The sequence below is a fragment of the Podarcis filfolensis genome (genome assembly GCF_964270895.1).
Source record: "Podarcis filfolensis genome assembly, chromosome: 6".
Classification (NCBI taxonomy): Eukaryota; Metazoa; Chordata; class Lepidosauria; order Squamata; family Lacertidae; genus Podarcis; species Podarcis filfolensis.
The window spans coordinates 52,429,051-52,446,885 of NC_139609.1; the positions used below are offsets into that span (position 1 = coordinate 52,429,051).

The 17,835-nt window shown below is 45.1% G+C and overlaps 1 protein-coding gene across 1 annotated transcript in view; it reads right to left on the reverse strand.

Annotated features, from left to right (window-relative positions):
* The window catches only part of LOC310764286 (copine-5-like), a 127,999-nt gene that overhangs the window by 58,077 nt on the left and 52,087 nt on the right, over window positions 1-17,835 (reverse strand). Inside the window, exons 6-7 of the mRNA XM_083617874.1 lie at window positions 8,657-8,716; window positions 4,793-4,856 (exon numbers count right to left, since the gene is read on the reverse strand). Coding sequence (XP_083474000.1) covers window positions 4,793-4,856; window positions 8,657-8,716 — 124 coding nt within the window. The remainder of the gene's footprint in view (window positions 1-4,792; window positions 4,857-8,656; window positions 8,717-17,835) is intronic.

The window sequence follows — 17,835 nt, forward strand, 5'->3', positions numbered from 1 at the left end:
AAGGATACCATTGTGGGGGAACAAATAGGAGGAGCACATCTTCAAGAGTGGAGCAGATTGAGGGCAGTTGGGATGTCGTAACTCTGTCCCAGGTGTGTCACTATTGCCTTGTCATGTGCCCCTCCTCCTCCTCTTGTTCCCATTGATCTGTCTTGGCATCATGGTTTGTAATAAGTATCCAATACTTTTTGAGAGCGGGGACAAGGCAGCAAAAATCCAGGGTAGAGAGACAGGCCAACTCTTCCAAGAATTAAATGGCTGCCTTGTCCCCACTCAATGTGCACATTCTCATGCTTCCTAAAGGAAGTTTGGAAAGCATTGCTTTCTAATCTAGGACCTGTGGGATGTGATACATAGATAGAAGTAAAGAACAACATTCCTTGTTTTCCTAAAGTGAACTTGCAGGGAAATGTTTGGTCCAGTCAGTAAAAAACTTCCTCTTTCCTCCTGACTGGGACATGCTTCCTCTTGCATGTGGCTAGAGGTGGGCGTGACCTTACCTGCCCAGGTAACACAAAAGGACATAGCATGCTGCACACTCCCTCTCTATCACTTCCTCTCATCGTAGGACCAGCAGCTTTTTAGCTAGAGATGCTCTGTTGGCCAACAGAGGACACAGGGACTATTCCCATATGGGATAGATTCCACATGTATATACTCTGTAACTAAGTTTGCCTTCAGGGATCCATCTGTGAACTGAATGTGTGAGTAAACTTATTTTATATACTTTACACAAGATTGTGCTGTGTCTATTCTTTTAAGAGGGAGATATAAGGGAAATTACCAGGAATCTATATTGAGAAGCTTAAACAAGCTTGCAACCAGCTACCCGCTGTGTGTTTAAGAAGGGAATGTAAAACTCTGCTAAGTTATAGAACTTGCTAGCACAAGTTAGGAAGGATATTATTAAACAATATATCCTCCCCTGCCTCTCTGAACATTCCCACAGGACCAACATCAATAGTGCTTGTAGCAGCAAAGCAGATGGTGGGATAAGGAAACCCACCAGGTGATGCATTGTGTGGATAAGAGTAGGGAGTGGAATGTTTTAAGCAACCCCTGATCTCAGCCATTTCCCAACAATGGTCCAATGGCTTTACTGGTTTAGGGGAGAGAATCACCACAGTCCTAGAAGATGCCTCCTGAGATGCAGCAAACTCTCCTCGAAGACCATGGTAGATGGTCTAGAGCAGAAGATGCTTAAAAGGCTCTCAGGTGATGCAGGATGCTCAGCCAGAGGTCACCTGCTCCTTTGTGCAGCTTCAATCCTTGGCAGCACTGCTCCCTGATCAAGCCAAAAACAGCACACAAGAATCAAGCAAGCTGCTCCTGATCTGGGGACAAAGTCAAAATGGAACAGTGCAGAGGTCTTGGGGCATGTTATCACTTCTCATGGGGTGTCCACCAGATAATGCATGGTGTCCTGCATGCTGCTTCTGGAGCAGAGAGCAAAAGCTGGGTTGTCCAGGAAAAAAACAGCATGCAAGTACATTCCTTCTGCCTTGGCAGGCACCACTCACAATGGGATGGCCGATCCACACATCCATAACTTCTGGGAAGGAGGGGCAATGATCTCATGGCTCAGAGGTGTGGCCCTCTAATAGCAGCTTAGCTAGGCAAGGTCTAATAATTGTTTTCCCAGCTGGGGTTAAGAAATTGGCCATTGATCACTTACAGTATGTTGAAATAGTAATTGTTTGGAGAAGTGGGATGTGCTCAGGCAGTACGACTGTTGCTGTACTCCCCGATCCATAGAAACGAGGGAGTATGCAGGTTTGATTTTCTCTTATCAGTGTGACTTCCCATTATCAGCATTCAGGATAAGATAGGGAGGGAGGCAAGAAAGTGCTGGGTGGGTTAAGACAAGGCTCTTGGAAAATCAGGGGGGAACACAAGCAAGCTGAATTCCTTGGGGTGATGGTGCAGAAACTGCCAAGGAACAATGTCACTGAGTGGAAGCACAGTTAATCCCATATGATGCATTCCTATACTATCCTCAGCACAGAGGGAAAAGTTAAACCAGATTCTAGCGCAGGCTGCAGAATGGCTCATGCAGAGCTAATTGGTTCTGTCTCGGTTCTTTCAGATCGAAATGAGTATTAAATTCTCTTTATGGCACAACAGATGGTATGCTGCTTTGGATGCATTCAAGCACATTCCCAAAATTCTGAACGGACATCAGTGTCACAAACAGCCTGCGTTAACCAGACAGTGCATGTCTCGTGAGCTGGAGGGGTCTGTGTGCTGTATGTTTATGAACAAAAAGTGTGAAGCACTTTGTGTTGTTTGAATAGACAAGACAAATCCACAAATGAACATGTGAGAAAGAGTTGGTCTGTATGTCTTTTTTTAGCTGTGCAAGTTCAACATAGGTGTGTGAAGAGGGGGGTTAAAAAATATATTGTAATTGTCTGTGTAGGAGAAAAAATAGGATTTCCTTCCCTCTTGCAGACGTCAGCTGTGTGGGCGAGAGAGGGTGACAAAAATGTAGTGATACTGTTTGTGTTCATTTCTGTATGTGGGAGAGAATGGGAATGAAAGAATCTGTCTTTGCTGATGTTTAGTCTCTAGGCAGTCCTGTCTTTCTCTTAAAAGTTATACACCAACTGTTCTGTTTTGTTCTGTTCAACACCAGCAGTAAGCAAGTGGACAGATTCTGACGCTTGTCAGGGGCTGATACTTGACTCTTGTGTACCTGGCAATTGGGTTCAACCAGGCATAGGCTTGCCACTTGCCCATTCTCCTCTTGTCTCCCCTTCACAAAACAAATTTGTGACCGAGAATGCTAGGAAGAACCTCGATCCAGATGTGGTAAGATTTTCCTCTGGAAGAAACCTGATTTTACTTCATTAACCTCTTCAGGACATATAATCCAGAAAATTTTCTCTGGCCATTTCCTCTGATGGAGCTGGCTGGGGAAAGGACCCTTACGAAAGGAGGAAAACATTTTAGCAAACAGGCATGCCCAGTGGCAGGTTTGTATGGCAAGTCAACCCAGTTTTGAACAGCTTTCTGCTTTGGCATGTGATGGGGCTGGGGCAGAGATTCAGATTTGTGCTGGAAGCCCAATGAGTCAGCCATTGATTCATTACATTTTTATCTTGCTCTTCCTTTGAGGAATTCCAAATATTTCTGCACATGGGTTTCTCTCTTTTATCCTCACAGCAACCCTTTGAGGTAGATCAGACTGAGAGAATGTGCGACTGGCTGGAGATCACCCAGTAATGTTGGGTGGGTGTGTATTGACTCTGACAAGTTTTGCTTTGTTGCATTTCTGCAGGTTCCGGCTTTAATGGTTTATTTTTACTTTGTATTTCAATGGGTTTTTTACTTATTCATTGTTAACTGCCAGACAACTTTGTATTATTAGGTAAAGGTAAAGGTACCCCTGCCCGTACGGGCCAGTCTTGACAGACTCTAGGGTTGTGCGCTCATCTCACTCTAGAGGCCGGGAGCCAGCGCTGTCTGCAGACACTTCTGGGTCACGTGGCCAGCGTGACAAGCTGCATCTGGCGAGCCAGCGCAGCACACGGAACGCCGTTTACCTTCCCGCTGTAAGCGGTCCCTATTTATCTACTTGCACCCAGGGGTGCTTTCGAACTGCTAGGTTGGTAGGCGCTGGGACCGAGCAACAGGAGCGCACCCCGCCGCGGGGATTCGAACCGCCGACCTTTCGATCGGCAAGTCCTAGGCGCCAAGGCTTTTACCCACAGCGCCACCCGCGTTGTATTATTAGGCAGCATACAAATGCCACGCAGACACAGACAAACGCTCCATCCACACAACGCTGTGCAGATATTCATTTGTGTTCTGACACCCACCTACCTCTACCCAGAAACTGCATCCCTAATGGTTAAGGCATCAGATCCATTTCTATGCACAGCAAATCTTTCCACACACTTGTTACTTCTTATTTGCTGCCCTTGTTTGTCCTTTAGTACACAATCTGAACTCTTAACTTCCAGCTGTGACCACACTTTAGCCATTGACGTTGGCTGTAATCTTGGTTCTTGCTCTGAGAGCTGTTGAGAGGAGTGTTTGTCCAGAAACTGCAGCAGACAGTGAGCTTACATGGTAGTCTCCCCACTCCCACCCCCCTCACAAGTGATAAAGAGCTGAAGGGAGTGGAATCTCTCATTGCAACCTTATGACTCTCCAGAGCTGCACATTTTCTATTTCCACATTACAACTATTCTGGTCTCTGCTGAGAACTTACTGAACAGTTTGTCCAATTGCACAACACGTTGTTCCACCAAGGCTCTACAGTACATACACATACATGTACCATGTGTCCAATACCTCATTTCAGTGTTCTCAGAGGAGTAACATGGGCAGGGCAGGGGGGGGGGCATTGCCCCGGGTACAGTTTTATTTGGGATGCATTCCTCACGACGCCCTGCCAGCCTGTGGGTTGATGGATACAAGGCAGAATTGGCATGCCAGCATACCATCTGCAAGGGTGAGAAATTTTGTGTGCCAACGCTAGAAATGTACAAGCCAGCATGCATTGTAGAAGCACTCAAATGAGATGAACAGTTGCATGGAAAAATTGTCAGGGTATCTACTTTGTCTGTGTCTCAGCCTCTCTCACCATACTCTGCATTATTATACAGCTGATCTTCACGAGCCATGAAGTATGGTAAGGACTTAGAGAAGAAAACACCTTGTTATATATGATTATCCCTAGAGCTCTTTGGCTTTTTGAACTCAAGACACTAGCAGATAGGAGCTTCCCTTGCTCCCTCAGGAGCAGAGGCCTGACCAGAAGCTCAAAGAGCAGAGAATTACTTACTCGGCAGTTACCCAGTTCCTCAGCTGACAGGATAATGGTGCCACACTTCTTCCCTGGAATCCCCCTGCAAGAAGAAAGAAAATGGTTCAGCAGCTGGGAAGAAGATGAAGAAAGAGCAAGCAACTGATCGATGCTGCCAGCAAGTCCCCCTGGTATTGGCTGCACTATAGGCTGATTGGCAACTGCAGTGAGCCCCTGTGAAGGCATGCTGTCAGCATCAATCAGTTGTTTAGCGCTCACACGGAAACTTCAAAGAAGCTTGTTGCAACTGCTCGATAACGATTACAGTGAGCCCTTCTGAAATCTTATTTGCAGGTGTAAGTAGTTTCCCAGCTTTTTCTGGCTGGAAAAAGTCTAACTTCCCAAAGATCATGCAGAAAGCTTAGATGGGAATATGGGCTAGGGCTTCCCATGTTCAAAGACTAGCATTTTGCTATGGTGGTTTTCAGACCTGGGATCTATCCTCAGCCCCAGCTTGAAACATGAGGCCCTGCTGCATTAGGGATGTGATTCTGTTGCTTAATTTATTTGGTTGCTGTTGGTTTTTATTTTTTTGTCTGGGAAGTTTTGCTGGAGGCTGAAACATTAAACTATTATAAATAAATAAAAGAGTCCAACTGAACGGCCACTTTCAGCCAATCCTGTGCATGCTTACTCAGAAGTAAGTCCCACTGTGTTCTTTGGGACTCACACCTGATAAGTGTACTTTGAATTGCATCCGCAAACATTTCTGAAGGTGGCAAAATAAAGGAGAAGCCAAGAAGGGTTTTTTCCTCCCCAGATGAAAAGATGAAGCTTTTGGTCGATTTGTGCTACTGGTTCTGTAGCTTGAGACAAACTGAAATATTTATTTTGAGTGCACAAGTAAGTAGGACATTGAGAGACACAACTCACCATGGAGCAAAACTAAGAAAAGAGGTTTACTTCAACAACCCCCCCCCGCCCTCCTTTTTACTGTCAGCATCTTTGAATAGAACAATTTTGGCCAGCTTTGTGATTTACAATCATTCTGTCCATTCAATTCCACAAGAGCAGGAAGCCCTGCTGGGTAATGATCACTCAAAATGAATTCATCCTGCAGGCCAGATGACAAGTTTATTTGTTTGATGGGGTTTGGAAATTAGGAGTAAGACAGTAAGCAACTGATGTGACCTTTTCCCAGACGTCAAATTTTTGTAAAAGAAATTCCAAAAACGACATTACCCATGGGCTACCTTAATTATGGTTTCAGTTCTTGACCAACTTCTTGCACAAGAGGAAAAAGTAGGTATTCGAGCACAATGTTTGTTGCGCGTGTAGCGAATTGGTCATCTGAACAATTTCCCATGAACACAAGTTGCAATTTTGAGCACCACCACTCATGCTAGGAGTAGGGCATGAAGTCCTAATTTGTGGCGGTGACAATTAGGGATGGTGGATAAATTTGATTTACTTTGCATTTAAAGTTGAATCTACCTAATCCACACTTTCAGAAACAATATGGGACCTAAAACACAGTCATCCTTTGAAATTTGCACTTCTCTGAATTTTGCAATGTAGTTCTCCAGGCCAATAATGTGTACAGAAATGCAGAATATGAGGGTAAAGTGTTCGTAAAATGGAATGTATCTGTGAAAATGGCATACAAAATGCACTGCATTAGGGAAATTTACTTTGGGAAATGTGTATATTAGACAAAACTGCAAAGAAATGTGTACACAGGAGAAATTCAGACTAAAACACTGGTTTTTCATGAGGACTTAAAAAACATTTCAAACATGTGAAAAATGTGGAGAACTGAAATCAAGGTTGGGAAAATGAGAAACCAAGATAAACTAAATTTTACAGATTTGCCCATCCCTTGGGACAACAGAGTCAGACCACTGATTTACCACATGTCTGGAGCAATCTGGATTTTAAAATAAGTGTCCAGTATCATGCAAATTAATTGAATTATGTGGGCTGGTGCTCCTTGGCTCTTTCTGTACAAGAAGACACCCCAGTCGTCTTTTCTACAATTGTGATTCATATTGGTTACAAACTGCCCTCTTTCACTATGTGCCCCACATCTCATTTCACTTTTGGGGGGGGTTAATTGTATACATAGGGGTCATGCCAGATTAACTAGGCTCCCTAAGGATAGACAGGCAGAGTGTGAAAATCTGTGCCTTGTTTGGTATACACACTAACTCTGCTAAAGAGAAATATGACAGTAGTGCAATTGTGCACATGTGTGTGGCCTTGGGACAAATTTCTTCAGGTTTATAAATATGTGAGAAATAAAAGGAACAAATATTAAGACTGGGTTTACTGGGGAAACTGCAGTACTTTACTGGGAGGGAAGCATGCATGGACCCTACTACATGCGACAGCAGTGATGGTTGCTGGAATATGCAGGAGACATGATTATATAATTTTCAGTTCTATCCTACCTTTCCACTGCCAGAAAGGAAGGAAGAGAAACTGGGCTGGGGAAGTTTTTTGACCCAATGGGCCATTCATTTATCTCCCCTACCCCCACCCAGGCCATCTGTCGGTCATCTAGCATCACACTGGTGCCATGTGATTGATAGGGGGGTTGTCCCACCCACCTGTCAAACTTGGCCCAAAGAGGTGGTGGGTGACGTTGACCAAGTGCAACTGAACTCCCTGCACATCAGCTAATGTGTGGGCCAATGTCAATCCTGCTTACTGAAGGGTATTGCCAGCCAGTTTGCAACAGGATCTCACTGGCCTGCCTGAAGCAAGCAGGATCAAACTCCACACCCACCAGCTGATGCATGTGTGTATGTTTTCAATCCTGCTTTCAGCAGCCATGTCTCTACTTAGCCCATTCCTGACATCACATATAAGCATAAGCATGCCCCATAACTAGGCAGCAGTAAGATCACGATTCGGTTAGTGTGCTGTTAAGAACTGAGTGTTTGCAGGCACCCTTTCACCACTTTTTATCAATAATTTTAAATGTTTTATATTTTTGCCAATTGCATAAGAAGTTTTCTTGCTATGAAAAGTTTGATAAATGCATTTAGATATGAATGATCCAATTAAAAAAAAATCCCTGCTCAATCCAGTGTGTTTTAATCTGTTTTTAGTGTACTGCTGATTTTATTTTTTAATGTTTTAAATAGTTGTTTTTCATTGCTTTTACAAAAAAAAAAATTTCTCATTGTAAACCTCGTTGTGTTTTGTTTTGTTTTTGTTTTTTTGTAATCTCAAGGTGCATAAAATTTATGAAATAAAATGCCTACATAAAATAATAAGGCACAAATCTACCTCTGAGCCTATGGCTGATTCTGTGATGTATCAAGGACAAAGAAGAATCTGGAATGCCCCTTTTTGCACCGTCCATGTATGGCAGTACCTGCTTTGAATGTTACACATCTCCTCTCTCTTCTTCCTCTATTACCTAGAGTCAGCCATATGCACTATGTTCTTATGAGGATTGATGACATAAGTATTGCTAACACTGAAAATAGTGTTAGAAACAATGGGCTGGTCTCAGCTGTGTGCAAACCCAATGGAAATATCATCTGAACAGGGGTGGGGATGATAGCACTAACCTAGTTCTCTCCAGCAATGTGGAATTCCATCTGCATAGTGAAAAATCTACTCCAGCCCACAGCATCATGCTCAGAATGGCGTAGGACAACCATGTGGAGGTACCACCATTGGGTAAGAAAGACTGGTGTTCTTTGTGCAAATTACGCTTATATTTAGCAGTGGGTGAAATGTGCTAGGTCAGTGCTGGAATTAACAGCCTTTCTCCTCCCACTTTCTCCTCTAGCACTTGGTTCCTTAATATATGCCTACATGCCAAGCTATGGTAGAAAATAACAGGGTTATTTCTAGGGTAGGAGAATAAGAGGCTTCGGCATGACTTACCCATTGGAGACAGATGGCATAGGCTTCCCGGTTTTGGAATGTAATGTAAAGGCTCCCATCCTGGAAAAGGGGAAAGGAAAGAAAGACGCCTAATTCCTTCTGATTCCGTACTTCTGTGCGTGTGCTCTCTCTGTGCATCATTTCCTGTTCATCCAATGCAACAGTATAGACTGGAATTGGTTCTGATGTCCTGTCCTAAATATGGTGGTTACTAGCTTCGAAGCTCTGTGTAGCTTTGGACCAGGACACTTAAGGGATCATAGACTTCAATACAAACATTCAATACATTTAGTTAGGTTAACTGCCTGAGGCGAAACAGAAAGGTGTCCCCATTCTCCCTTGCCGAAGCCTCACTTACCAGGATCATGAGGCAGTTGCGACTTCCAGTGAGATCTTGTGAAAGTCTTGCGAGATCTTGCACAGCACTCACAAGATCTTACCAGAAGCCACTGCTTCTCCTCTCTTCTCTGGTGGTGATGGCATGGGTGGGTGCTGCCCCATGTGGGTGCTGCCCCACAGAATTCCACCACCTTATGCAGCTGCCTCAGTGAACCTCATGGGCAGACCAGCTCTGTGTGGAGGCTCTTCTGCACATCCCATAATCAGCTGGAGTGGGAAGAGCTGGAAAGGCCTTTTTTGAAAACATATCAGATGCCAGTGAGTTTAAGCTGCAGTCTAGTCTCATGTTGAGTTTCCCATGTGTTTGTTCCTTGCTTGGTTCCTGCTACACCAAGCAACAACTTACATGATCAAAACTATGCTTGCAGATCAAATATTAGAAAGGCAGGGCTTTCATATCACTTCACATGTCAGCTCAAATAGCAACCTTTTGAGTTCGTGGTAAGTAACCGAGCAAAAAGATATACTGAGCAATTACATGCATGTGTGTGACTCAGACCTCAACCTAATAAAATAATGGCAAATGATTCAAGATATCCTCCGAGTTAAGCTACTGAACAGTGAATCAGCCCCCTGGTGCAAAATGGAAATTCCAATATGGCCCTTGCTCTCCCTGGGCTCACAATGGGACCCTCTTGGATCCCATGCCAAAATCACTGAGCTCAGAGATGTCTAGCAGTGAAGTTGCCTTATTAGCTCACAAACAGCCTCTCATTAACAGCAGGCAATAGGCTCATCTGGCTGTACTGGGGAGAAGAAACCTCTGGCTGTGTTTCTCCAGAACCCTGCTTTTTGTCCATAAGCACTCACCCCACAAAAATTCTCACTTCTTGAAAACCCGCTACAGACTCTGAGGGAAATTGCATCCAGAGAGATAACATCATGACAGAATCTGCACGCTTGCCAATGATCAAGCACGCCGTGACCTTGACAAAAGTTCGACCCGGGCTCTGGAATTCAAATTAACAACTTAGTGTTTGCACGTAAGTTGGAGACTCATTGCTGCCATGACGAGGTTGAGCTCACCGCTCCAACCTCTTCCAGGCTGCTAAGAACAGTTAAACCTTTGGACTTCCCCTGTATTCCCTGGTTTGGGGGCCACAGCTACAGAGACTGTGATCAAGTCCCCTCCTTTACTGATGCAGCTTCCTTGATAACATTTATAGAACCTGACTCTAATATTCCTTCCTCTTCTCCCCGAATGCTCGGGAAGAGCCATGGCTCAGAGACGCATCTGGAAAGCAGCAATTTCTAATCATTTTGGGTTTCCTTCCACCCTGCAAGGACATGAGACTGTCCTGTATTTCACAGGTATGAAGAAGGGTAGACACAGGATTGTTTCATCATAAGCAAATGATGATCTCATTGAATCAGTCTGAGTCAAAGTGATCTGATATGGAACAGCAGAGGCCAAAGTGATAGTATTTTGGGGACCAGCGGCAACACCTTTCTGAAGAGTGATGACTTCTGCCAGAATTTGGCATTTTTCAGCTATCAGGTGGCTTTTTGCCCAAGACCTAGGACATTCACAGGTAGTGGACTCAAGCATCACTGTTGCCCATTTTGTACATAATCCTAAACCATAGTTTAGTATATGGGAACAAGCCTTAGTTAGCCCCAGGCACACATGCTTCCCCCTCTCCTCTTCTCTAATGTGGGTGCAAAGAGGAAGCAAGAAGCAATGTTACTGCTTTTAAATTAAGCAGAGTTCCTTGTGTCTTGGGAAAACTCTATGGTGAGCTTAAATCAGCGTTCCTCAACCTGATGCCCCCAGATGTTGTTGGACTAAAATACAGTGGTACCTCGGGTTACAGATGCTTCAGGTTACAGACTCCATTAACCTAGAAATAGTACCTCGGGTTAAGAACTTTACTTCAGGATGAGAACAGAAATCGCGTGGGTGGCCCCATTAGCTAAAGTGGTACCTCAGGTTAAGAACAGTTGCAGGTTAAGAATGGACCTCCAGAACTAATTAAGTTCTTAACCCGAGGTACCACTGTACCCATAAGGCCCAGCTACTACTGAAGGGCACCAGGTTTAAATACTAGTTTGTTCAAACAAGCCAGGATCAAACTATGGCATGCAGTCTGCTTCCAGGTCATTATTACCTCATACCCTTTCCTATTTAAAGAGGGCTCCAAGTGGGTAACACATATTATTATATACCTATCCTCTTTGCTGCTTTTTTGTGATGTCAGCAGCACAGGAAAAGAGGGGGAAATAGGCTGTGGCCAAATTCTGAGAGCCATGCTCTGCTTCTACTGTGAAACTCGGCCATTTCCTGCTCCAACTGGAGGGCTGAGATTACATTCTGAGGCTCAGCAAGGCTTTTTTTTGTCTCTCCACCACCAGCCTCACGTTCAGGCTTTGGTCACCATGCAGTCAGAGTGATGGTAGGTGGCAAAGGAGCAGAGATGACGGATCATCACAGCTGCAGCTACTGACAGCGAAGTGAGGCAACCTCTCTCCCTACCAGCTGGAGAGAACATTGATTAAGAAAACTGCAGAGTCCGAGGACATGGATTTGCCTGCTGCTGTTTCTCCCAGAAGAAGAGGGGAATTTATCCTGCACTTGCCTTCAGTGAGCAAGAGTCAGCCTGATCAGCTTCCAGCAGCACCGGTGTGGCTATTAATATAATGTACCTTGCTCTATTGAACACCCACTCTGAGCCCTAATACCTACATGGTGATCAACTCTCCATCAAAGGACAGAGGCAAGAGAGGGTCTGGTTCTAAAACACAAAGAAGGAGAAGGAGAAGAGGAGGAGGAGGAGTTTGGATTTGATATTCCGCTTTATCACTACCTGAAGGAGTCTCAAAGCGGCTAATATTCTCCTTTCCCTTCCTCCCCCACAACAAACACTCTGTGAGGTGAGTGGGGCTGAGAGACTTCAGAGAAGTGTGACTAGCCCAAGGTCACCCAGCAGCTGCATGTGGAGGAGCGGAGACACGAACCCAGTTCCCCAGATTATGAGTCCACTGCTCTTAATCACTACACCACGCAGGAGGGAGGGAAATAGGCAGGACTAAGAAGAAATTTAGGATCAGCAGCAGGTTCAAGGTAAAGGATCACAGAAGATACAGGACAAATAGAAACAGGTAGTCAAGTCAGGGGTGATACAATTTAATGTGAAATGATGTTGTGCAGAAATGGTTAGCCAGCCTACTACATCCAGTATTTTCCTGCGGCTCTTTCAGGGGCTGTGAGGAAGATGAATCCATGAATGGCAAGGCAGCCAAGTCAGTCTCAGCTTGCCTCTTTATGGGTCAGTAGGGCAAGGCCAAGCTTCCCAACACCACCCTGGCTGCCTTCCAAGGTCAGGTCAATCCACATAACCATGTTTTGGGTTGCTGAACATTAGCATTATGCAATATGCAACCAAACCATTGGTACAGAGAGGAGACTGCTGAGAATACGAGTGTGGCTGCTGTTGCAAAATATGCACATATCCAGGAGTGTCAAGCTGTCCCACACAACAATATTCCATTTTAATGACACTTTGACCACTTGCCCCGTTTTCTGCCATGCCATTTATGTGAGATCCAGGTTGAATGAAGCGAGAATTATGATAAAAATTGAGATTTAAGAAAATATGGGGAATATGATAAGATGCAGTTTGAAAAGAATATCTGGGGAAACCACAGAGGGGTGGAGGGAAGTCCGAGGATTCTGAGAATCCTACTTGTAAAATGATTAAGATTTGTGTATGATGACAAATGTTAAAAGTGAAAATGCATAAACAAAATTGTAAAAATATATATGTGTGAGATCCAGATTGAGGGGCACAGTGAGGCCACAAAAGAGCCTCCTTTGACATCCTATCCAGTGGCTCAGCAGATTGCCATTGGATTTCAGAGCTGACTTGCTCACTGCTTTCACGATGAAGAAAATGCACAAAGTCAAGCCCACGGCTGTGCATGTTCTAGAAGTCAGTACAGATGGCAAGAACGGGAGATCCCTCTCCATGCTTGTCACGAGAATCAGCTGCAGCTTCCAGTCATGCCTATGAAAGCTGGGCTAGTGCAGAACATCCACACACACAAAGGAAAGCTCCAGAGGCAGTTATTTGCTTCCTTCTGACTTGTACTGCTTGCGTGGGTGAGCAGGTGGGTGATGTGGCAATGGGTGGCAAGTGGGAATTGCTCCCAGGTGGCTTCAGAGTCACTGCCTCATCTGCCCATCCATCTAAGCAGCACCCATGAGAAGGACGCGCGGAAATTATTCTCCCACTTTGCTACTTCCCTAGAGCTATTATGACTTTGCTCAGTCCTGGCACAGTTCCGACAAGTGACAGCTGAGGATCACTCCCCCTGATACCTTGCTACCTCCAGTGGGGGAAGTGGAGCCCCCAGCCAATTGCATTTATCTCTAGAGCAAGCAGAGTCTTCTCCTTCACATTCTGTGTATCTGAACAGGAGGAGCTAGCTTGATTCTATGCATCCCCTCATTATGAAAGCACATCAGCTACCTGACTGAGTAGCTTCTACTTAACTCTCCTGTTGCCTGAGATGTACTGAACTTGCCCTTTGGAAGATGCATAGCATGCTTTACTTGTGCACTAGCATCTCTCAAAGCAAAGGGGTGCACCCAATGTGCCAAACACATTTGGAATGGTGAAGAATGACTTCTGTAATAGAAATCGAGATTCAAGTGACAAATGACTGTCATGCATGGAAACCGTGCTGAATCCAGGATGTGGGAGCGGGGTTGGGGGGGGGAGGAAGGATAATGAATCATTTATCCTTGGTTTAAAAAGTCAAAAACTCTCAAAGCACAGGCATCATATGAGGAGAGGAGAAACAATCTTGAATTAGCTTAGCTGGAAACTGTGCTTAAGAAATCTGCCGCTATTTTGCTAGCATGGGATTTCAGAATCAGCAATGAGGAGAGGCCCACAATTGTGACTGGAAAGGTCAGAAAAGCTCTCCAGCATGCTGTTCCCACTGCCCACATGTCCCAGACCTTTGCTGGAGGAGGACATCCTGGCTGTGAAAAAAGCCAATTAGAGCTAGAGGCCGACTGCAATAAGTGGCTGCAAACTCATGTCAATGGCCAGCAAGGTGTGTTGGAAATGCAGAATCTGCCCATGCCTTCCATTCTGTTGCACTTTGTCAAGGCACATCTTCTGATGAGGCGAAAACACTAAATGGGGAGCAGTAGAAAGCCCCATATGGTGACATCCTAAGGGAAAAACGTCCAGTGCAGTTGAGCATTAAGACCTGAGACATTCCTGTCCCTTACCATAAGTTGACTTGAGGCCTTGTTGTGGGTGACTAATAAATTGAATAAATATAAAACAGCACTTTGTAAATTACCAGTGGTTTAATAGTAAAATGCTGATCACAGAAGTTGACCATAAATCTAACTGTGTTTGTGCATCCAGGGTGGGGTAGCAGGTAGAGTTTAGATTTTCTACTTCACACACCAAAATTTATTATGTTTTATTGTGTTGTTATTTGTGCTGGAAGCTGCCCAGGGAGCAGGGGTAACCCAGCCGGGTGGGTTTATTATTATTATTATTATTATTATTATTATTATTATTATTAGCTGGTCCCCTGGGTATGCTGAGTATGGGTCTGTGGATTAATAATAGCAAACGCTTCATTCTGTGTTCCATTATCACTTTCACTGAAGCAACTCTCTAACTTAGTAGGCTGCAAACAGATGTTCAAAACACAGAGGCCAATTACGTTCTGTCTCCCAGGAGTTGGCTGTTCCCAGGCCACCCTCTCCTTCATACTATTAGCACCAAATCACAGACTAGGAGATGAAAAGGCAAAGTGCTGTGTCAGCAGCTCCTGCATCTTCTGTCAAAAATATGCCTGGTACCTGGAGGGAGAGGGGGGAAGAGACACATGCCAAAACATGGGTTCTGTAGCTGTGCTTGAAAGGCCTGCTCACACCTCCTGGAGATCCAAGCAGAACGAAGATTGTGCTGATGTAGAGGTACATCTTCTGCTCCCCTCTGTGTTTGTTATTAAATCAGTGCAGTTGCTGGTTTGCCGTGAGCTCCCTGACAGCTCGCTGGCTCTGCCTGTTGCGGTCCAATCAGTCTGTCCACGCTAAACACAAAATGATTCTGCATTGTGGCCTAGGAAGGGTTGCTGTTTTCATGGAGGATAAGATTATATTTTACATGTCTAAATACTAATTGATAAGGAACATGAGCAGAGCATGTGATCATGTCCTGCTTGGGGGGCTTCCCATAGCATACCCTCCAATATGGCGTGGCCCAAATCTGGGACACCATCTTCCAGGTCTGAAATCCTGTGTGAGTCACATGGCACACATGTGTTTTGGGGCACTGTGCGAGATTGCATACCCGGCAAATGCTTTTTTCAGGGCGAGATCTCAGCCTGAAATTGTGCGAGAACAAGAGGTCCAAAATGGCCTCTGTACTCTAGCTCTGCGCCAGGAGAAAGCCACCCAGTGCGGAGCGGAGCCTGCAACCCCTGCAGCTGCTTCCGAAACAGCGGGGGGGGGGTGTCCACGCTGGGCGGCTTTCTCCCGGCGTGGAGTGGAGCCCGCTGCCCGCCGCTGCTGTTTTGGAGCTGCTGCTGCAGCAGCGGGGGGCGTGGGGCGGGCTCTGCTCTGCTCCGCGCCACCTATACCCGGCATAAAGGACGACCCCCGACTTTTTAACCTCTTTTCCGGGGTTAAAAAGTCGTCTTATATGCCGGAATCTACGGTATGGCAAGATGTATTTATTGTAATTATTTCTAAATTTGCATCTATATACATAAATCACCATATGTAGTTTTATGCAAAATAGTATCTTATTTTGTCTTCTTTTTTGGGTGATGCAAATCCTCTTTGCTACATTATTTTCTCCCCACCACTGAAAAACATTGCAGGGGAGTTGGAGAATCCCCTTGAACAGTGTGGAAAGAGCCACAGGAGGCTGCTGGGGAAGGAGGAGGTGGAGTCATAAGTTTGGTGTGGGCACCTTGCACAACTTTCCCAACAGACATTTCAGGAAGTGCAGTATGTGTGTGGGGTGGGGAGATAAAGTCCTTTCCCCACACAGTTCTTTCTGCTGACAGGTCTCAGGATCCAAGTCACTATGCCCCAGTCTTTATTCCCCTGCCTATAGAATGGGAATAACAATGACCTATATTACAGGGTTCCTGTGAGGCAGAAACAAATGAGAATTGGGAGTGTGTTTTTTTACACATGAGAAGAGCAGTGCAAGGATTAAATAATGATTTGGAAATCTGCTTCCCTTTATTGTTTCTTTATATCCAGTCAGGGTCGGCACTTTGTACCTGCTGCTTCTCTAAGGAGAAAGCATGGGGTTCTGACTTATTTCCAGCAGTAATGATAATTAATTCCACAGTGGGTTTCCATAATGCCCCCCACCCACTAGGAAGGACTGCCTTGCTCCTTGCAGTCACCCTCCCGTGGTGCTTTTGAATTAAAAAGCAGCTTCTCAAAAGACAGAAAAAGTGAATCTTTTTTCCCCACTCTATGAATCTTCATTTCCAATTATGTCTGGCAATTGGAAGTGGTCCCTTAGCTAGGGTTGCCATATTTTTAAAATTAAAATTCCTGACACCCGCAAAGTTGCTGAATTTTTTTTTAGGAGACCACCAAAATTGTTGAGCTTTTCTTTAGAAACCCACCAAAATTGTTGAGCTTTTTTAGGTTTGGGGAGACCTTCCCCCCCATAGTAATTTCAAGCTTTTGGAGCTGCCATACACCCGGGTTTTCCCTGACATTTTGCCACTTCGGCAAAATCCCCCCCCCCCGAAAACCAGGACATATCAGGAATTTTCCTGACCCATGGCAAGCCTACCCTTGGCACCTGCTGCCTTCCTGGGGCTCTGGAGGGAATGGAAAGCTACACTTGTATGACTGTATTGTCAGAGTTTTGCACTCCCAACAGTTGCTTCCCATTGTGAGTTCAGAAGGGAGGGTCAACTGCAGGACACAGTCGGCATCCCCATGACTTTCCTAAAAAACACCAGGGTTTATCTAACATAAGATTTTGCTAGGCTGATATCCTGAAAGTTTTCCTAAACCTACTTTGGCACTGGCGGAGGAAGGGGGGTAGAGTAGGTATGGTCCACCTGAGGTGTCATCCCTGAGGGGGGGGGGTGACACTGCCGCCCCACCCCCACGGGTGGCTAGCCCCGCCCCCAGGTGCATAGCCTGAAGCTGGAGCAGCTAGCTCCGCCTCTGTGCTTTGACTAATCTAGTGTCCTCTAGCTGTTTTGAACAATCACTCCCATCAGCCCCAAACCAGCTTCCCCATGCAGAATGGGCTTGGTGAGAGCTGCAGTCCAAAAACGTCTGGAGGGCAACAGGTTGGCATTCTAAAATTTAAAAGCTAGAACGAAAAATAGCATTGAGGGAGAAAAATGGGGGGGAGGGAGAGTCAGAAGCTGAAGAGGTAACAGGGCATAGTGAGCTGGGAGAGTCTGTGGAGAAGAATTCACGGTTAAAGGAAATTCAAGTCCAGACAATTAATCCAAAATGTAACACAAGAGAAGAATCAGCAGGGCAATCAAAACAGAGCATCGAAATAAGTAAAACAGAACAGCAAAAAGGATTTGCTTAGTGTCAAACTAGATGGGACTTTACACATATTTTTAAGCAGTTGGCTTAAGACTAGCCATGTTTCAAAAAGCAGCCCTGGGACCCCGATACAAAATGGGATCATGGCACAGCTGCTATTGATTGTTTTTGAAACAATATCCTACTTTATTAAATGACTATGTACAAATCACAGTTTCCTGTGTCTGGAAAAAATGGGAAACTACAGCTTGCTTCAAATCAC